Consider the following 21,763-nt stretch of genomic DNA (forward strand, 5'->3'; position numbering starts at 1 on the left):
AGACCATTTATACTCATTGCAGAGTTAAGGCAGAGTTTGAAGTTCCTGAAACACAAAGGGGATCCGACAGCACCCATGTATTTTGTCATTATTAAACCGAGGTGCACTTTACATTCTTTAAATCGTGTACATTCATTGACAATATATTTTGCACAGGTGATTAATCTGCATCAAACCGGTGCATTAACAGCAAGGCATGTGATAATCTCCTTGTAAGTATAATTTGGGACAGTATTTCATAAATTGGCTGTCACACGGAATTCACACGCATATTAATAGCGGGGGGGCTCGCTGGAGTTTCACACCCCCTGGCTAGGCGGCGCTCTCAGGGGGAGTGAGGATTATACACGGGTACCTGCACACGTCTTTGTTAAATCGCCACTCCTCTGTTGTTTTGAATCCGCGGCTGCTGCTACTGCGGACCGTTCAGTTTTGTGGAAGCGTGACCCAGTGACGTCTCAATCCGGCTGTGTTTACGCAGCCGTACAGGTCCCGGTTTGCTGCGGGAGCTGTGCAAACTCCGAGCAGACTTCCGTGTATCTGCGTGTCTGAGCGCAGCCATCGTTCTGGCGCGGTGGATTGTGGGCAGCCGTCGGTCCTCCGAGCCCAGTCTCCTGCACCCCCATTGGAAAAAATGGCTGCTTCGGCGGCGGCGGCGGTGGATTCTTGCCCCGGTTTGTGTCCCAGCTTCGCCGTAGTTTGCTCTTTTCTGGAGCGGTATGGACCTCTGCTGGACCTGCCAGAGCTGACTTTCCCACAACTGGAGCGAGCACTAAGGGAGACCTCGACAGGTAGGAGGTTTTAAAGTGCAGAGGCAGCGATGTAGTTAAAAAAAAAGGGTCTCCATCATCTTTGCTTGTGTTGGTGGTGCAGATCTTTGGGAGCACTGTTATTGTGTGATTAAGTGACGTTCAACTTCATTTTTCTCTGGCTTATTGACTTTTACGATGGGGGTTGTAGCCACCGGTCAATGCAGAAAGATGATTTGAGCTTTGCAAATAGTTTTTCTGCCCGAGAGAAGAGGAATGTGCTTGCTAGTGGCGTTTTGGAGTGTCTCGGGGGTTATTTTCCATCTTGACTTGATTTGCCTTCTCATGGAGTAAATAGTACTTTATTTTGCACAATAGTAAAGATAATGTTGGCTACAATGAGGGGTGAATTATACTATTCGTGGTAATATAGCGATTGTGCTTCCGTTAAGTTCCTATATGGGGACCGGAGTGTTTCATTGCACTCGAAATGCGCCGACGATATTTACAGTTTAATGATATTTTTTGGCAGATAGTGGTTCACTGTCAAGACTGCGCAGGCGCACACAAGCGATGCTAAACTTCCTGCTGAATGGAGTCTCTCCGTTTGTGATCTGATCATATTCACACCATTCAAACGGTACTTAGGCGGAATGGGCTTGTGTTTTACTGTCAGAAACATGTTTAAAGAATCGAGGGACAAGATGTATTCATTCATTTTTGTGTTCACATGGTTGAATCATTTGTTGATTACGACCGTGATATTTCTGAGGCAATTAAAATTAAAGACACCCAAATACCTGCGTCCACGATTTTTCACAATATCCCTATATCATACAGAATGGCTTTTAATAATCCGTGCTGTTAATGACCTTTCTTTGCGTTTGCATTGATTTTCTTTTTTCTAATGTGTCAAAACAAATGACGTCGCGGTAAATATTAGCACGCCGCGAGCCAACCCCAGGAGCACGTGTTTGTAGCAGGTGAATTAATATACACATTTCAGGTTTAATTATCTGACACTAACGATAAACGGTTTCTCTCAAGTCGGAAGAAATGCAAATCCCGTGTTTGTCATTAACGGTTCCCTTATAATAATCGATTAATTTTGATTTCGACAAAGTTGTCTGTGGGGGTTTCTGTTATGGACGTCAAATTTTGATTCAAGCATTTAAATGAAAACAAACTGTTGGATAGCCAATTCACATTATAAATTCCTTTACTTAATCTATATGTTTGGATGTTAGATTATTAGATTATTTCTTGATTGTGTGCGATTAATAAAGTTTTACATTTATATAGGTTTGTAAAAAATGTGTTATATCAAAGCAAAAAAGTTCAGGCGGGATATATATTGGCATTGCATTGTATGGAGTTTTATTTTTATCATACTGACAGTATTTTGTAAATCATTGGGAAGGTCTCATAATGAGGACTTTGAGTCCATTTTATCTCTACTGCCTATAAGTCATGAGTTGGTCATAACATTGAAAACACCTGTTCAGTGTTTTAAAAAGTCTGTAATGTAGTTAATATATTTGAAAAATACTTAACACTTATGTACTCATACCTCTTTCCAGATTTTTGATACTTTTATGTTGAAGTAATCTTTTAATGGTAAAGCACCATAGAAGACATTCTGCATTTCAGCTTTTTATATCGGTGATAAGTGGTGTTTGTAGTTAAAACTGGAGTCTGTGTACCACTTCATGTTGGTGTTAGATTTTGAAATTGCACTTTTGAAGTTCTTTCACTATTTACACCTCACTGTACAAAACTAAAATAGTACTCCTTAAGCGTATATTGTGTTTTCCTAGAATGTTTCTTTTAAAAGCCTTTAATATAGCTGAATAGTGGAGCAGAATTCTTTCAAGACATTGCTGTTTTCCACCCAGTTCTTTCTGCTCATGCAATTGTGATGCTTATCCAGTGAGATTAGTTTAAAATAAAAAAAAATAGTGCGCTAAGGAGATGCTACAGAAAAAAATGAGAAACATTGTCCACAAAGCATTTGGAGAGTGATTGCTTTTGTTAAGTCAGGACAAAGTCAGGATACAAAAAGGACAGATTTTATAGGGTTAAAGCATACAGAAAACATCTCTGCCTCTTTGAGGATTTCAGTTTAACTTGTGAATTACTCTGTGTGAAGATTTCTAGTTTTAAATTGTGAATATTTGAGAATTTATTATTCTGAATATGTGACTTACAAATTCTCACATAGGCACGCTAAGTCAGTTGGTTCATGCACTCAGAAGGGCTTGGCAGTATCCACAAGACACTGATTCTTGTTGTTCTGTCTGAGATGTGAGAATTTCAGAAATTAATTGCATACTTCCTGAGCTGGTAAAAAAAATTGCATAATGCAGAGCCTCAGAGAATACCCACTGCAGTGGGTTACATTGCAACAGGTTAATAGAGGAACAGGCAGAATGTGTTCTGCAATAGGGCACTAGGCTTTGTCCAGTGGATGAGCAGCACAAGCTAATTCTTTTTTAATTCGGTTTAGAACTGCTAGTTATTTGTGTTCTACCAACCTGATCTGACGTTCGTCACATCTGGGTGCGCAGTTATGAACCCCATGACCCCCACACAGCTGCAAATGAGGAATTGTAGGCAGACTCCCATGATGAGCCACTTGTCTTTCAGCATGTCACAGGCTGCAGAGCCTCGTACAAGAGGTTCACCGCCAACTGGGGCGGAGGTGTGAACGCACCGCATGTCTACGAGTACCCGGGAGGTTGCCGGGGTCAATGTGTCTCTGAAGGAGGCGAGCCCTGCCTGGCTGACCCCTCCCTACCCCCAGTGCGCCACTGCCTGGGGGTCCCAGTCAGACAGTGATGTGACCCCGTCTCGAACCTGTGATCTTGAAATTCAGTCAGCGCTCACAGTTCAGCCTCTTGGGAGACAACCACGTTTAATTTTAATGGTTTACATCATTTGTCTTCCTGTGTGGAAAAATAGCAGTCAGTAAGTGAGTAGGAGCTTGTTACTGATGTTGTTACTCAGGAGTTTAAAGCAGAATCATAGGTTTTCTGGAAATTATTCTCTTACGCTTGTGTCAACCCAGCCGCTGGGCACTGGTTGTCTTTTCCGCTACAACTTGGTTGGTTTTCCGCTAGAGCTGAGCCTTCCTGTGGGTAGTCTTGGGTATGCTGCTTCAGGAGCTAACCAGAGAGCTGTCCCTGTGGTTAAAGCCGCCATGCCCTGTACACTCCAGTCACTGGCTCACAGTCACATCATAAACCCTGTTCATACCGACAGAGTCATTTATCAGTAAGTGTGTTATTCTGATATGTGGATCTCATAAAATCCATAAAAATGCTCAAGAAAAAGAAAAATTGTTTATTTGTTGATTGCATTAAAGCTAGGAGACCTGTTAGGTGAAGAAATTTGGATTATTGATGGGGTAAACAAACTCGAGCTGGAATTAGAATTAAACAAATATGACAGAATGTTTCCTTTTCCTGTGTGTAAACTGTTGCTTTGGGGGACTCGTCTGGTGAAATCAAGTTCAGTTTAACTTTTTTTTTTCTGTGAGATTTCTATGAGCTTGATTAGCTACAGTGATAGTTAAGATTGAGATCACATGAAGACCGATCCTGTTAAATCTCAGCTAAGGTTGGGCTGTGAAAGGGGTTATATGAATGATCACAGCTTTCCTTTTGTTCCCCCCCTCAGTTCCCAAGCCCTTGGTGGAGCTCCACTTGAAGTTAATGAGGAAAATTGGCAAGTCTGTGTCGGCAGAGAGATGGGAGAAATACCTAATCAAGGTAAGGAGGTCGAGCTGCGGGAGGCAAGGTTGTTAAGTCACATCTCTCTGCTTCTGAAATCAGGAAACAGAAAGCAGAGTCCCGGTAATGGTATTGGACCTGGGTCAAAGCCTCAGTCCACCATCCTTTACTGATCCCTTCTCTCATTCTGTCCCCCATTGCTTTATTAGGAGTTCCAATACGTTTCTCATGGGTCTCTTTTGGGTTTATGAATAGCAGTGTCATGATACTGGCACTGTAGATTTTATGTGTAATTAAATTACCTGCACTATATACTTAGATTGTATACTTGGATTATGATAATAAATTTTGTGTGAAACATAACTGCAAGCTGTTATTTTCTGTAACTGTAAAAATGTAGAAAATCTTGTTCTGTGTCATGTTGCCTGTGATTTCTTTCCGCATCCCTCAGATGTGTCAGGAGTTCAACAGCACATGGGCCTGGGAGCTGGAGAAGAAAGGATACCAGGAGATGACTGTGGAGTGCAAGACGGGGATCCTCAAGGTAAGACCAGGGTCCCTTCTCTTGCACTTTCCTAAAATTACACCAAACTCCAGTTCCAATTACACCAAACTCCAGACCTTTTAGATAATACTGCTCTATATCTGTATATTTTTCACATGTTAGTGTTTCACTGTGAAGTTGTGGACTTATGTTGTTTCTAAATCACAATTTATCAAGTGTCCTGATTTCGTGCTACTCTTGGGGTGCAGGTGCTAGTAAAGCTTTTTTTTTTAATGTGTTGAGAGATCTCATCAAGTTTTTTAATCGATTATGCAACAGTGGCTATGATGCTGGAACAATTCCCTCAAGGACAGATATTCAGTATTCCTCTCTTTTTCTAGTACCTGTGCGAATGCCAGTTTGATGACAATATCAAGTTCAAAAATGTGGTCAATGAGGAAGACCCTGACGCGATGCGCCTGCAGCCAATTGGTCGTGACAAAGATGGCTTGATGTACTGGTTCCAGCTGGACCAGGACCACAATGTGCGGGTCTATGTTGAAGAGCAGGATGACCAGGATGGTTCTTCGTGGAAGTGCATAGTCCGGTGAGGATCTGTGGCAGGGATTTCCTGGGATGGGGGTGCATTTATCTAAGCTTGCACCTAGGGAGGGGTAAATCTACAGGGCTCTTTTTGTTTCTCTCATGTATGTATCTGCTTTCTGGGACAGTCCATCCAGTCTAGTGGTCCCAAACCCTCTTGCCCAAGGCTGGGTTTGGATGGAGTAGATGGGTATGTGGTGGACTCTTTAACTGTTGTGTCTTATGTGTGCTTGCAGGACTTAATGTTATCATGAAGAGGTGTCTTGCTACTGGGCGATAGCAAAGTGGTTTTGTTCAGGATCTGAAATTACAGTGAGAAGTGGACAGCTTGATAATGCTTGTGTCCCAGGCTGGACTTTTTTACCCAGCTTTTTCATCATTCAATTACTTCTTGTCCACCTCAGATCTCGGAATGACCTGGCGGAGACACTAGAGCTGCTGAAGGCTCAGATTGACCCATCGCTGCTGACAAAACCTGAGCAGCAGGAGGGCTCCTCCAGTACTAGCCCCGGCCCAGAGGATGAAGAGAACAAGAAGGAGGGTGGAGAGATCCCGCCACCAGGTACTGGCATCATCTGTTACTATGAGGAGTGAGCACAGACTGAGCAAAGACTTGCGAACTTGGAAGTGTAGTGGGAAGGCTCGGCTCAATTGAAACTGCAGTGCATAAGTATTGTTTCTGTAGGGAAAAGAGATATTGTTTGTCCATGGTTGTTACAGGAGAAAAGCACAATATTTTAGTAAGCCTTTGTGATCAAAGCAAATATTTGATTTTGAAAGAATGCTCAGAGAACTCTTTAAAATAACACGTTACCTTGAAGTTGAGGTCACAATACTTCAGGGATTAATACAGTTCTCATATGCTATTGTGTGAGATTACCAAATCTCTCTCTATAGGTGAATCCTCTGACATAAAAGCTGACAAAACAGATGAGGTTTCGAAGGACCAGGAAAGCAAATCTGCAAAGGAGACACTTGTTCCTGCTTCTTCCAAAAGTGTAAAAGAGGAGAAGGCACCCGCTTTGTCAGAAAAGGGAGAGCAAAAATCTGACTTGAATGTGGAAGTGAAGCAAGTCAAACAGGAATCAAATGAAAGCAAGGAAACTACCGAGAAGAAGGAGTTAATAAACAAAGCCGATAAAGTAATAGAAAGACCTGTGACCGATAAGAACAGAAATATCGCCACCCTTATCAAAGAAGATCCAAAAGACCCTAAAGATGCCCAGAGCTCTGGTCAGAACACGGTGGCCTCGGTGCCAGAAGTCCTTGTAAAAATTGAACTTCCCGAGGAGGTTAAAGAAAAGTCTCCGGAGGAATTGGAGAGAGCACTGAAGAATGACCAGCAGGCCAAGATTCCACTGAAGAAGAGGGAGCTCAAACTGACGGAGGACTTTGACAATGGAAGTAAGATTGTCCGTAACCCGTCCATCACCCCAACCAAAGAACTTCTTAAGGAGGAAGGGAAAACTGACGAGGAATCTAAGCCACCAGTTTTCTGCGCTGTAGAGAAGGAAGGGAAGGAACTGGTGAATGGAGAGGTTCAAAGTTCAGGAGAGGTGAACCACCACCAAAATCAAGAGGAGCCAGCGAACACAGGGGTTTCATCAGAGGAGAAAGTATCTTTGCAGAGTGAGCAAGCTAAGAAGGGAGAAGCCTTGCCTGATGTCTCCATAAAAAAACAAGAGAATGGGTTAGCAGAGTCCAGTCTTAAGGCAATCACAAGTCCACATAAAGAACAGGAAAATGCTTCTGAACAAGAGAATGCAGCGAAGACTGAGAAAGTTGAAGATGCCAAACAAGTGAAGGAAAATAAAGGACCCGAGGTAAATGTAAGTGATTCCACTGATGCTACTCCTACTACTGACCCTGCTTCTGCTGCTGTCCTGGAAGAAAAGAAGGAGACTTCTCCAAAACAAGCAGAGGCATCTCCTTCACCCAAAGCTTTTTCCCATCAAGAAGAATTCAAAGAGGAGCCAATGGAAGCATCCGAAGGTCCTGCGAACAAACCAGAGATGATGGAGAAACCTAAGGAACCTCAGGAAGGACAGAAGGACACGAATGATGAGAATTTGGACAAGGACAGTGAGAAATCCAAGAAAGATTCCTTGGTTACTCCAATGGAATGTGACATTTCTGAGAGGGAGGAGGCGGACACGAAGAAAGAAAATGATACGTCTTGTGCTGAGAAGGCAGAGTCAGCAATCGTTGGTAATGCTGGGGATGAAAAGAAGCAGGAAGCAAGTGGTCTGGAGGAAACCTCTGTAATCACTGTAACTCCACAAGAGGAGAAGTCAACACCAACTGAAGAGGCTGAGGACAACATGGAAAAGGAAAAGTCTGAAAAGAGTGAGACCCAAACAGCAGGAGCAGACCAACAGGCAGCTGTCAGTTCTGATGACAGCAAGCAGGAAGTGGAGAAGAAAACTGAAACGCTTAATGAAAATGAAAAGGAAGCAAAGGATGAAAAATGCAATGAGGCATCATCAGAGATCCAGAAAGGAGGGATCAGGTTGAAGATCAGGATCCCTGCACACAAGAGGAAGACCGTGATTCAGGTGGAGGAGAAGAGGCCAGACTGTGAGACTGAGGTGACAGATGGGAGGTCTCTGAGGAGGTCACCAAGGATTTGCAGGCCAACAGCCAAGGTGGCTGAAATCCGCGACAAGAAGCTGGAAAAGAAGCAGGCAGCAGCAGACGAGGAGGGGGAGGAGGATAATGAGGATGAAGAGAAGCCAGCCCCCCAAAGGAAAGCAAAAGAGGGATCAAGAAAGACTGATTCAGAGGCCCAAACCAGACCCACCAAGGTACTTCAGCAATGCTTATTTTCTATGGCATATTATCTATTTCATATTAGCAACACAGTAAAAAAGTCTCTTGTGCTCTGCTGAAACCCTTTAATGGGAAAATTGAAACCCAGATTCAAAATCTAGAATCAATATTATTTACACTTTAAATCTTTAAAAGAAGGATTTGTAGCTTCAGTAAAGGAGACTATGATAGAGTGAGGGAGAGCTTACAGCAACAGCTTTAGAAAAGATGGGAGTCAGGAGCGTGAAGTAGGATGTTTAAACTTCCAAAAGATATTGTTATACGCTTGAAAGAAATTAATCCGTCAGACAAGTCTAGAAAATGAGGGTCGAATGGTTAAACAAAGAAATAGAAAAACAGAAGTAATAAAGCGTTCAATACAGACTGCAAAAGAGGACAAGACATGGAGACAGTAATAGAGTATACTGAGCTTCAGGTGAAGGTGAGAAATTAAATTAGAATCACAGAGAAATGAACATTACTCTAATGTTCATAAGGGAGAGCATTTTAAGTGATAAAGTAAAACTTTTAAAAGCTGTTAATATGTTATATAACATAAGAACATTAATGGAAGAAGCAGAAGAAATAAACATGCTAGTTAAATATTTCACACATTTATGAACTAGAAGCCATGACAATAATTGTTGTAGTTGTCAGTAGAATACTTGTTTCATCTGGTAGCATCCAACATGATATATTTAGAAGAATTAAGCTTTACAAAGCTTTTAGTAATGTCCTTTCCAAAAGGCTAATTCACAATGTAAATATCATGGGAATCCAGTAAATGTTTGAGAATACATGGGGAACGAGTAATTGTGCTCCTTGAACAGAGGCCCCGAGTCATAGATGGACTCTGAATGTCCTTTGCCTTTCAGATGTTTCTGCTAGATATGCTGCTTACTTACTGATTAGGGTTGCAAATGGTAGTTTTAAAGTCTTGTAATTGATCTGTTGGCTTTTCTTCTAACGTTACAGTCACAGAGTTGGGATTCCCATGCCAGTTGTTTCATTGGTGTCTTAAGGCCTTAGGTCTTTTCCTTCAGCAATGAGCCAGGCTGCGTGCGTGTCCATTTCAGGGAAGGCGACGGCACCGGCGGACCCGCTGGACAAACACCCGCTCGCGGTGGCGTAAAGCGAAGGGCTCGAGCGAGGAGGAGGAGGAAAGCGAGGAGGACGACAGTGACGAAGACTACAAGGTGGAGAAAGACAAGGACAGACACGAGTCGGACTCCGAGGAGGAGCCAACTCCCAACGATGATCCCTGTAAACACTGCGGCCTGTCCAACCACCCTGAACTGGTGAGCAAACGGCTGAGGTCATGCGAGATTTCGGATGTTGATTCCTGTGGCCTGTCATGGGGTAGGGGGTGGAGATCTCAAATTGCCCCTTTGCAGATTCAGTATAAACACTGGGAAAAGAGTTGTACCAATTTACTGATGGATTAATTGTACCACTGTAACCCCTCTCCACACATATCTCAACGATTTGAAAAGATCAAACCTGCTCGGTACGTTGGAGACCTGAGGGGCCAGATATGAGAAGCTCTCCTTGAGAGCTTTGTGCAAAAACATTAGGATCCAGTCAGAGGTTGATGGAAAGTAGTTTTTAAATAGTGCCTAGTAAATAAAGAGCCATCAATTCATTAACTGGGTGTCTTTTATCATGGTTTAAATCCCTTTTGTCACACTAAGACGGCTAGTCTCAGGTTGTACCGTATTGCACCTTACCACTTCTGTCCACAGACCGGTTCTTTTGCTTTGTTGCCCCCCTTGCAGATCCTCCTGTGTGACTCCTGTGACAGTGGCTACCATACAGCCTGCCTGCGGCCCCCACTGATGGTCATTCCAGACGGAGAGTGGTTCTGTCCACCTTGTCAGCACGTAGGTTTGATGGAAAGAGACTTTCCTTTCTGACAGTGGATGTTGTGAAGATGATCATTAACGCATTTGAGGAGTAGTCTGTTTTTTTTTCCCTGTATGTGATGGGGGTCGGAGATTGGGGATTTGGGAGGGCCAGGGCTGTCACCCTGCAGGCGTAGGGGAGGGATGGAAAACAAAGGGCTCTCCCGCCGAATTTCAAAATGTAAGAAAGCGCGGCTTCAATTTCCAAGTGAAGGACTTCATGAAGAGAACATAATCTCTCATTCACTGGCTGTCTTGCAGAAACTTCTGTGCGAGAAACTGGAGGAGCAACTGCAGAATTTGGACGTAGTTTTGAAAAAGAAAGAACGTGCAGAAAGAAGGTGAAGTCGCTTCTGTTCCCACCAGAGTCTGACCAAATAAATTGTCTCCTAAAGTGGAAAGTCTTCTGTTTTTCTTACTCTAAGTGCTTTTCTCCTTTTCTTCTCGCCATCTCGACAGGCGAGAACGCTTGGTGTATGTTGGGATCAGCGTTGAAAACATCATCCCTGCTCCCGTAAGTAGTACGGACTTGGATTCTAATGGCGCTAAAGTTTTTAGCCCAGACACAACGAAGGTCAGTAGAGATTTAACTTTGGAATCAAATTGTACCATTTTACAGACTGAATTCTTTGACTTTGATCTCTAAGGGGGATTGAAATTTAACATTAGATTTCTATCTGCTTTTAGTCTGCATATTTCTGTTTACTTTTTCGTTTTTATTGTCTTCATTGAATGGAATGTATTCTTTATAGAATAGTGATTTTATTTTGCAATACTAAAGCTGAAAATGAAATTATGGAAATCTAGAATAAGTTATTTATTGTACATTGATTAAAAAAGTCATCTGTAGTCTAAAAATAAATGTTGACAGTTGTTAACATATTCAAAATCAGTAGAGCTTAATGCTTTTCAAACAGCTGACGGTTAGCAAAATTGCAGATTTTTATAGAATGATTGTGAGGTATTGTGTTCACCACCGTAGTATTTCATTGTTTTTGCTTTAGTATTGTTTTCATTGCTCTGTTACCTTTTCAGATTAGAAGGTTGTATTACCTTTACCTAGAGCAGTCATACCCAGACAAGTTAATCTCACAATAGATATTGTGAGATTTTCTTTTGCACACTGAATACACATTTGAACTGTTCTTGAGCTGTGTGATTTGAACTAAACTAGTAATGAAATTATGGGGCAATGAAAACATTACTTAAACATGTCATGCTTTGTTTAATCTTATTTAATACACCTTTTCCCCAGTATTTATTTTATATGAGCACATTACAAAATGAAGGCTGAGCCTTACTATATCTTTATCACAGCTACTTTTTGTTTTGGTCCAGTACTGAAATACATGTTAAAATTGATTCTCCTAGGCAACATCAGTAATGCTCTTGCCTCACTTTGTGACTCATACATGGCCTTGTCTGTAAAAACAAGGGCTTTTTAGCTTGGACTAATCTAAAAAACCAGATGACCAAAAATCATTCATACATAGTCATTTGCGAATTGTGGCATTTGCCTAATTTTTGAAATGTGCCCATAACCCATGTTTATCCCAGGTGTATTGACATTGTTATTTGATTAATTAATGACAACATTTGCTTTCAAGGGTTTATTTATTTCTTCACATGTTTATTTGCTTGTTTAAGCTGTTAGCACCATAAAGCTGTAAATCGACTTTTAGTTATGTAATGCTTTGTTTTTGTCTTTTGTTTACATACTTTACTCCAAAATGCTTAATTCTGACATCATCAGAAGTATTAAGGAATAGTAGAATCTGAATTTTCCTTCATGTCCTATTTATATTTTTTAAATCCAAGGAATATAGGAATGATTTGTTAAAAGTATGTCCATTTGGGGTCCTTAGGTTACTGTCAATAAGAAAGTGTGATCTACACATGGATGACTGCTAACTAACGATCAGACTCCACATCTGACCAAAGCGCTTCTGTTCTTTTTAGGAACCGGAGGTAGAAGAAGGGAATGAGGAAAAGAAAAAAGAATCAAGAAAATCCAAAACCTTGGAAAGGAGGTCAACTAGAACACGGAAGTCTATCAGTTACAGGTACCAATAAGAGGGGCTTTCCTGTCTTGTTGGCTGGGGAGACAGAGACCAAGCTCAGATGTTTGAGGTGGTGCTGAGTGGAATTATTGTGACTGGGCCTCATTGTACACATGGTACAGTTAACTGAAAGATGTATCAGCTTCATTTGAACTTGGAATTGAATAAGAAGAGATTTCTGGATGTTACTCTTCGTTTTAAAGTAAAGTTAAGCATTGTAGAGAAGGATTCTCTCTCAACTGCCATCTCTTTTTTGTGACGTTAGATTTGATGAGTTTGATGAAGCAATAGATGAAGCCATTGAGGAAGACATCAAAGAGGCAGAGGGAGGAGGTAAGCTCACACAGTGCGCACAGTTGCAGTTTGAGCTGTGCATTGTGTAGCACATTTGATTCTCGACTTGTGATGAAAATACCAAATGTACGAAGTGAAGGTCTGGCTCATGTTTGGACCGTTCCAGTGTAGTGAATGTGTCTTTGTCTGGCTTCATAGGAGCAGGCCGAGGGAAGGACATGGCCAACATCACGGGTCACAGAGGGAAAGATATCTCCACAATCCTCCAGGAGGAAGGCAAAGAGAACCGCCGTCCACAAAGAGCTGCTGCCTCGCGGAGGAAGAAACGCCGGCGCCTCAACGATCTGGACAGTGATAGCACCATGGAGGAGGACGAGAGCGAGGAAGAGTTCCGTGTCAGTGACAGGTGGGAGACCCAGTACTGAGGCCCTTCAGACATCATGTAATCGCAGTTTTTCCAGGACCAGCTGTAGGCAAGCTGTGCCAAACGTTTAACATGAATTACAATTCGATACAATTGAGGAAGCTAGAGTTCTGCTTTGGATTTGAAGGTCCAAATCCATGCGGGGCATGTTCAGTGTGGAGGCAGAGCCCTGGATAAAGGGCAACGTGTTGCCTTAGCAACCACAGCTGCCCTGGCTGATTAAGGATGAGCTGCAGCTGTGAGGGCTCTTTAAGACACACTGAGCACCTCCCCGGAGGGACGAGCAGGCCCCCCGCAAGGGGAGAACCTTCCACCGACTGTCCCGGAGGGGACTGTGACGCGAGCGCAAGCCTATCTTTTTCCTTCGTTTCATTTTCTTTTTCTTTTCGCCTGTCCCATCACGTATCTCCCACCGGGGCAGGGTAAACTTTTCGTTTCCCGTCCCGCAGTGTATCTCTCACTGGGACAGGTTGAGCTTTTTTTTTTTTGGCCTTGCGGTCCCTTTTCTTCCAGACTGGACCCCAATTAAATAGGGTCGGTCCATTCTGGAAACTGCTGCTCCAAGCGGTCTCTCTTTCCCAGGCTGGGCCCTATTAGATAGGGCAAATCCAGCATGTCTCTGTGCAAAGCGGTGCCTTTTTCTTTTTCCTTTCTGTTTTTCCCTAGCCTCACACCAGTACCTCTGCCCCCTCAGACGGGGCGTTGACTTTGACCGGTGTTCGCCGCGGCCCCTCCCACTCCCACATTGTTACAAAGGAGAAAAGTTCCATTGCAAAAGACTTCTTAACTGAGCCTGTTGCTATGAAACCCCGCTTCATTTGCCCAGTGCAGTGTATCGCTAAGGAAGGTCATGTGTGTGTTCAAGCAGCACAGAGGAGGAGTTTGTGGTGTCGGACGAAGAAGCAGAGGACAGCGATGGCGACATCCCCTCCAACGAGGACAGCGACCTCGGCCGCCGCACTCGCCGGACCCGCCAGAGACAGACCAAGAGACAGAGCCAGCGCATACGACGGAGACGAGGGCGCAGGGAATACTCTGACGACGACGAAGAGGAGACTGAGGAGGAGGAGGAGGAAATGGGTAAGGGGCCTGGTCAGGGAGAGAGAGGGACACAGTAACACGAGAGTAGTGTCCAGGCATATTGCTCTATCATTTCTCATTGCAGTGCTCTATAGGGAGGTTAATTCATTTCATAAGAAAAAGAAAATCTCAGTGACTTTGCTTCTGTATGTCAAAAGAATAAAAATGATGAATACAATAAGGAGAGCCATTGTTGCCTTCCCCTTATGTAAAAATTATATACAATGTGCAAGATCTGACATGTCATTGTGTAGATATGGCATTTAGTGGTCCTTAGTTATCCTGACCTATTGAAGCAGATTTAACACCACGTACAGTATCAAGTACTCTTACAGTGAATGAAAGTACAAAAAACAATGTGCGTTTCTTGTCCTGCAGAAAGTTAATGAGCTTTGAAATTCCTCATGCTGTTATTTTTGCAGAGCAGGGAAAATGTCATTTGTGATTGTCCTTCTTGTTTAGAAAGGGAGGCGTGCCCCCTGAAATGGTTTCAATTAACGGTGTGCTCTCTCTGCGCGTTCAGAGACGGAGCGGTCCAGCGATTACAGCGACGATGACCTGGACCTGCATCGGCGGCGCTCTCGCCGGAGCAAGAGGAAGCCGGTGAATTACTGCGAGACCTCGGAGAGCGAGGGGTCACGCGCAGGGGGCAACCGGGAAAAACACAAGTCCCACCGCCGCCGGCTCTCCAGCTCCAGCGAAGGTCAGCCATGGTGTCTGAAGGCTTCGCTCGTCTTCTCCGCTATTGGAGCGCTGAGCACGTCGAGGCGGTCTGTCCTCAGGCTGATTTCTTTGCCATTTTATTTTTGCATATACAGTAATGGTGTGAGGGTAGCAGCTGTGTTGAACTTCCACTGATAAAGAAATTCTGCAAAGTGATGTTTCGTCTACTTTTTGAGTCCACAAACAGCTCTGAGGATTTAAAGCCAGGATTACAGTCTAACTGATCTCTCTTGCCTTTTTAAATCTCTCAGGGAGTTTCCTTACCAAAGATTCAGAGGAGGAGGATGAGGAGGAAGAGGAAAAGGAAAAGCAGAAGAGAACGAAGACAAGGGGAGAGTCTTCAGAGGAGGACTCGAGGCGCCGGCGGCGGCAGATGCTGAAGAGACGGAAGACCTCGGAGGAAGAGGACGACGACGAAGAGGATTCTGAAGAGGAAGAGGAGCGGCCTGTCCGCAAGAGGCTGAACCGCATCGAGACCGATGAGGAGGACGAGGAGCCTCAGGAGGAGGCTGCACCCGAGAAGGAGCTGACGCAGGAGGAAGGTCAGCACCCGGGAGGGCTGAAGAAGTCCAACCGGATAACCAGCGATGATGAGGAGGACGGGGAAGCTTTAGGGAAAGAGGAAAGCCAGATGGACTACAACCTGGTGGAATTGCCTTCAACCAATGGACAGAGCCCAGGAAATGGTCTGGAAGGTTTCATCACAAAACCTGGTGCAGCTGCTAGTCAAATCGTCCATCCAGGTCCCAAGAACAGTGGTGCCCCTGCAGCGTCCAGTACCGCTGCCAACCCCTCCGCCATCCTGGCACCCAATGGCATGGCTGGACAGGAAGTACCCCCTCAAGATGAAGACGAGGATGACCTTTTGGGAGTGACCGACCTGGTGGACTATGTTTGTAATAGTGAACAGCTTTAAGACTGTTTTTTCTTTTGTTCTTTCAGCCCCTCTTCCTTCTTGTAGTATGATATGTACTTCCATGTCAAGGGGCTTGTGTATTCCACAGTAGCTGTCGCTATTGTCCAGACAAGGTTTTATGCAGGTTGGGGCTGACGGAGGTCAGGCCACTTATGGGGAGCGTGTGTGCTCTTCCACTACTCACTACACATACCGAAGTGAAGAAAGATATCAGATTCATCTTGGAGAGCCATTATTTTAACCCCCTTACACATTCTCGAGGATTTTTTTTTTTTAAATATGGATTTAGTATTTTAAATTCCCTACGTTGTATATTCTTTGCCTGTTGTTGTCCTTGTACAAATTAACCTTTTTCACTGTCAAATTTTTTTAGATTTCATAAGAAGAAAGGTTCATCACGCTGTGTTTGGAGAAGATTAAATTGGGGAGAAGGCAACAAACTGCATTCCTTTTCTGAAGGGACATTAGAAAATTTAGGAATTGTCTGCGACAGTAAACCTGTCCCAGTTTTTTTCTAGATAAGTCCACTAGTTTCCAGAATTATTGAATATGGAATAGAGCTACTTTAAAGTTACTGGTGCACGACACCTGGTTAGTAGGAGTTGAATCTGCGTAGCACATTTCACTAGGCTTATGTACACATCATAAGGTATTCGCTTCACTACTTTTAACTAGCTAGTTTAATAGCTAACTCGTATACATGTACTGTATTCCAGTCTCTTTTCCAAAAAGAGCCTCCATTTTTTTAAAGAAGCAATGTTATCATATTTTTGTAATTTGTGATCTTTGAAATGCAAAACTTCTTCCCCGCACATTTTGTGTTTTAGACAGGCCTTTTAAAAATAATTTATTACAACTATTGTTGACTATTAAGGTGAATTTCTGCCTATGATCTGATATTTTTTTAACCGTTGGGTTATTTCTTGAAATAGCTGACATTGGTTAAATTTGTGTTTGTGACTCAGTGAGAATTGGGCATGCTTTTAAGAATCTCAGTTAAAAACTTTGGAAAGCAAGGAAGATTTTTAGAAGGTTATAGGCAACAATCCTCTGATCAAGGCTGTACATCTTAGCACCAAGGCACTTGAATAATTTTTCTCATGGCCCAGAACAAATTTATATTAAAAACTAGTTTTTATTCACTGTAGTTTCCATTATCTGTGAGTATGTTTACCTTCTCACGAGGTTTAGTTTTGTTTTATTTTTGAATTTTTATCTTTTTGAAGAAGTCTGAATTTATTAATTACCTTGTTTATTCCCTTCTTATATCAGTACAGTCCTAATTACTTTTGTGCATTTTTACAGTATCAGCCAAGGCAGTTTATTTTAATGCTTAAAATGCCAAACTTTTAGACAAGTAAGGGACATCTTTGAGAATCCACATTAATTGCATTTGGAATAAAATACATGTATGCTAAAAAATGTAATGATGAAAACTATTTTTGTTTTACACACTTAGGTATCAAGTTAGATCTCCCTTGAACTATATGTACATGTTGAATTGTCCCTAAACATTTACCTTCGTCTTGCAATATTGCTTTCTTTTTATGCATCTTAAATCTTCAGTGCATCTTGGTAATTGTTAATGAAATCCATAAGCATAAAAAGTGCTCTGGATTAGATTTAGCCATAAAACTTGTTTTGAGAAATCACTACTGTTTTTTGCTTTTAAAAAAACTGTCATTAAGCTGTTTTCTTAGACATTTGCGATACTATTTTGGAACTTCCTTATGGTCTAACACCCCTTCCCTGTAATATACTTCCTATTTGTTCACACTGTTTCTTTTATTTAACCATGCTTTTGTTCTTTATTATATATATATATTTAATTTTTCATTGTCTGACAATCTTCTGTTGAGATACCAGTTTCATCAGTTCATTGACAATACTTACCTGACATAATGTAGGTACTTCGATGTATATGATGGGGAGTTTCACTTTTCCTTATTCTAAAGTACAGAGAATGGACCAATAGCAATGACATGGCATTCTCAAGATATTTCTCCATCTTGCAGGAGAAAATATCTCATAATGTTTCTGTGTTAGTTTGAAGCACAGTTTGCTGCCACTAGTCAAGGAGCTATAGAAGCTCACATTGATTTCCTAAAGCATAAAGAAGTGCATTATCATAGTTTTTCTCAGTGGCATGAATCCCAGCTTTGACTGGTACTAGAGAAAAACCACAATCACTTCAGACACTTCTCGGTGTTCAAAATTCTGGTCATTGGGCATTTCTGCACACTTCTAGAAAAGTACTACACACCTTTCTGCGGTGAGCAGCAGCAGCCAAATCCTGCTCCACTGTTCTGGCCAGATAAATATTTCATATTGAAACAACACATTGTTTTAGAGGAGGAGCCGAAAGATTTTTTCACCCCTTGCCCCTTTGTACCCCCCAGATGTTGGATTTGAAATCTTGCGCTTTTCGCAAAACGTTTTGTGGCCTACTTTAGCCATTTAGATTTCAGATGTGATGGAGTGGTTAAGAGGGATCAACTTCCAATTCACAACACTGAAAATGGTCTTGTGCCATTAGCAGGTGCCTTGGCAGAACTCGTAGAAAACAATATTACAAGTAGTCTTTGTCAAAGACTTTCCATTCTTGGTTTTAGGTGGTACTGAAGAAGTGTATTATTTAAGGTGGCTGGATTTTATTTCCCATCAATGCAGATTTGTTTTTTTTTTGTTTATATTGCAACGGTCTTGTTATACTAAATATTTTCAATTATTGTAGCAATTCCAATTGTATGTTGGAACATTTCTCAAACAGGGTCACACACCCACCTTGTCCTGTCACTGGTCATGCCTAGAGCAAGAGCAGTGCCGTGCAGTATCAATTTCGGCTTCAGATGTGCTGTAAGCATTTTTCGTTACGTTGCCTGTTACCCGTGGTTTCTTTAGAAATTATGATCCATTAAGTAAATGGAGCACCCTTCTTGTCTTGGTTGAGTTCTCATTTTAAAGGAGTTCTGATGCAAAAGGTCTCGGTGTTCCTCAGCCTGTTACAGAAGGCGATGCCACCCTCTTGGAACTCCAGTGGCAGGTGACCTGGTCCTTAAACTTGGCAGACGTCAGCCCTGTCTCGGGTGGGATGCTGGGTAGCTTTGAAACCATAGTAAGCATGATTGAATACCTGGAGGGGACCCAAGATGCACTCATCACCCTGATACCCTGCAGACTTCATTCAGTTTAAGTGTACAGTCTCAAAAATGGCATAACCCTTTTTCTTTGAGAAAAGAAAAAAAAAAGATATCTATCTCTTAATTGTGTGTATATTTGTAGTTTATGCTGTAACATATTTAGAAGCTTTTTTTATAATGAAAAGGTATATAAAGCAATTCTTTACAATTGCTACTGTTTATAATTTTTTGTAGCGGGTTGTGATATTTTGCACAACTTTTGTAATGTAAAAAGTTTCAGCATGGTGTTTGATTTCATCCTGCAGACAGTAGTAGTCTTTTTGCTTGAGGGTTCGAGTTTAAACCCACAGACCTGCACCCTTTTCCCTAACTTGTATCCAGCAACATCTCATTTCTTGGTACCGAACTGTGTAGATAATACTAAACCAAGTTACACAGAATTTGTAGTGATGAAGAATATCTGAGTGCAAAGATTAAACATACTCTGTTGTATGTCTGGGATGTATCATTTTGTGTTTTGACAGATGTACGAGACATGTTCCAAGTGACTGAAGACAAAAGCGCCTGTTTAGACAAAAATGATCTTAAGTAGTGTGCTTGTTACATGTTTTCTGAGTAACTACAGCAATTTACCAAGAGATATTTTGTAAACTATATAGTATGTCTTGCGCTTACTATACATTTTGTTCAGTAATAAAAGGAAAATTGATTTTTTTTTTAAATATCTCAACCTTACCATTAATTTGTTTGGGAACAAGTAATAGGTTTATTCCATGCTGAAAAAAAGAAGAAAGAAAACAACGTTTCGGCCGTGGAGCCTTCTTCAAGAAGGCTCCACGGCCGAAACGTTGTGTTTTCTTTCTTCTTTTTTTCAGCATGGAATAAACCTATTACTTGTTCCTTTGCAGCCTACGCATGCTGACGCAGCTACCTACCTGAATTAATTTGTTTACCCTCGTTTTAGCATTTGAACATAGTGCCCAGTCATATTTAGGCTTTGCATTCTCATGTCCATCAAAGCCTTTTGCAAGGGACTTGCCTTCTGCTGGAGAAAAATATTTGAGAAAATACTGAATTATCAGGAGTGAGAAAGATGTACATGCAGTTTCTCCAACATACTGTTTTTGATACTTTAAATTGAGTCCATGTTGTGTGCTCTCAAGATTTTAAATAGGTCTTCTGTTGCTTTAATTCCACAATTATTGTTGGTCTAAATAAAATAATGGAAAATCAGTGCCAATATTTTTAAGTGTTTAGTGTTGTCTCACTACAGTCTGGTCAAATATTTGTGTATAAGCTAGGCCTTTGGCCGTAGATGTTAGCTCCAGGCCTTAGTCTGTGTAACATTTTTTCTTTGTTTTCTTTCAGAGCGTTTTGTTAAACCTGCTGTAATTTCTTTCGTATAAATAAAACTTGTAAATTTGTCATAAAAAGCTTCATCCTGTCTGCCTTAACTAGTTTCCTATATTACAGCAAAATTCCCAGTGTAGGTTTTTATTTTTGTCTTATTATGCCAGCAGCCATATCGCCCTGCAACTCACAATTGTCAACCCACTGAAGCTCAGCAGGTGTGAGCCTGGTCAGTACCTGGATAGGAGACCACCTGGGAAAAACTAAGGTTGCTGCTGGAAGAGGTATTAGTGGGGCCAGCAGGGGGCGCTCACCCTGTGGTCTATGTGGGTCCTAATGCCCCAGTGTAGTGATGGGGACACTATACTGTAAACAGGTGCCGTCTTTCGGATGAGACGAAAAACCGAGGTCCTGACTCTCTGTGGTCATTAAAAATCCAGGGTGTTTCTCGAAAAGAGTAGGGGTATAACAACCTGGCCAAATTTCCCATTGGCCCTTACTAATCATGGCCTCTTAATAATCCCCATCTATGAATTGGCTACATTACTCTGCTCTCATCCTCACTGATAGCTGATGTGTGGTGAGCGTTCTGGCGCACTATGGCTGCCGTCGCATCATCCAGGTGGATGCTGCACATTGGTGGTGGTGGAGGGGAGTCCCCATTACCTGTAAAGTGCTTTGAGAGGAGTGTCCAGAAAAGCGCTATATAAGTGTAAGCAATTATTTATTATTATTAGACTGTACTGGTTCTGCACTTCAAGTATCTTCAATGAATGTGTATGTGAATTTTACTGCCAGATAGTTAAATCAGAGGGCAGTGTCTTTGCTGTTAACAATAGATGCTATAAGCGTTTTCAGCCACTTCTTTTCGAGCATTAAAAAGACATATTTTAAAGTAGCTTTATGTGTCATTTAAGTAACGCTTGGAATCGAGGACGGTAGAATCAAGTCCACAAAGTATGAAAACAGCAGCTTTATAATGATGAAATCGAAAATACAAAGGCGTACTGTATCTGCCTCTGCCAATTGCTTTATTATATATTTTCCATTGTGTAGGAAGTCAACATCGGAAGATTCACATCCAATTACTTTACCGTTACAAACCCGGTGGATGTCATAAGAGAAGTATTAAATCTAGACTTCAATCTGTTTCGGGTAGCGATGTTTATTGAATTTTACGTCTGTGGGAAATATACGATCTCTTCAAAAATAAATCACTCTGGTGAGCTCAAACCTATGTCTGTTTACAAAGCTGATTCAAAATCCCCAAGTATTCAATTTTTGCGGTATTTTGATATTACGGGGTTTTTTTTGTTGCGATAATCCATTCATACAGCAATAGCAATTTCTACAACTGGTACCCTTTCATCATTCTGTCATCACCAAGATTTTTAAAAACAAGGTAATGTTGTACTCGATTCTGTCACAATTTCCTTGTTAAAACAATTTTGGGACGGTGGTAAACATACAGTTCGTAAACATACCACCATGATACAAAGA

The 21,763-nt window shown here is 41.9% G+C and overlaps 1 protein-coding gene across 2 annotated transcripts; it reads left to right on the forward strand.

Moving 5' to 3' along the window:
- The first annotated feature begins 393 nt into the window (after nt 1-393).
- On the forward strand, nt 394-20,346 carry rsf1a (remodeling and spacing factor 1a). 2 transcript variants are annotated; one of them, XM_088639141.1, is made up of 16 exons: nt 394-791; nt 4,428-4,519; nt 4,932-5,024; nt 5,366-5,571; nt 5,972-6,129; nt 6,465-8,371; nt 9,452-9,673; nt 10,151-10,255; nt 10,538-10,617; nt 10,736-10,850; nt 12,236-12,339; nt 12,602-12,669; nt 12,829-13,036; nt 13,923-14,134; nt 14,658-14,837; nt 15,109-20,346. In XM_088639141.1, exons 1-16 carry the CDS (start codon nt 635-637, stop codon nt 15,771-15,773), a joined length of 4,572 nt encoding a protein of 1,523 aa, XP_088495267.1. In that variant the 5' UTR covers nt 394-634; the 3' UTR covers nt 15,774-20,346. The 2 variants fall into 2 exon arrangements, with proteins under 2 accessions (XP_088495267.1, XP_088495268.1); XM_088639142.1 differs by having other exon boundaries at nt 10,736-10,790.
- The last annotated feature ends 1,417 nt before the right edge of the window (nt 20,347-21,763 follow it).

The sequence above is a fragment of the Lepisosteus platostomus genome, chromosome 7, assembly GCF_059453375.1.
Source record: "Lepisosteus platostomus isolate fLepPlt1 chromosome 7, fLepPlt1.hap1, whole genome shotgun sequence".
Taxonomy (NCBI): Eukaryota; Metazoa; Chordata; class Actinopteri; order Semionotiformes; family Lepisosteidae; genus Lepisosteus; species Lepisosteus platostomus.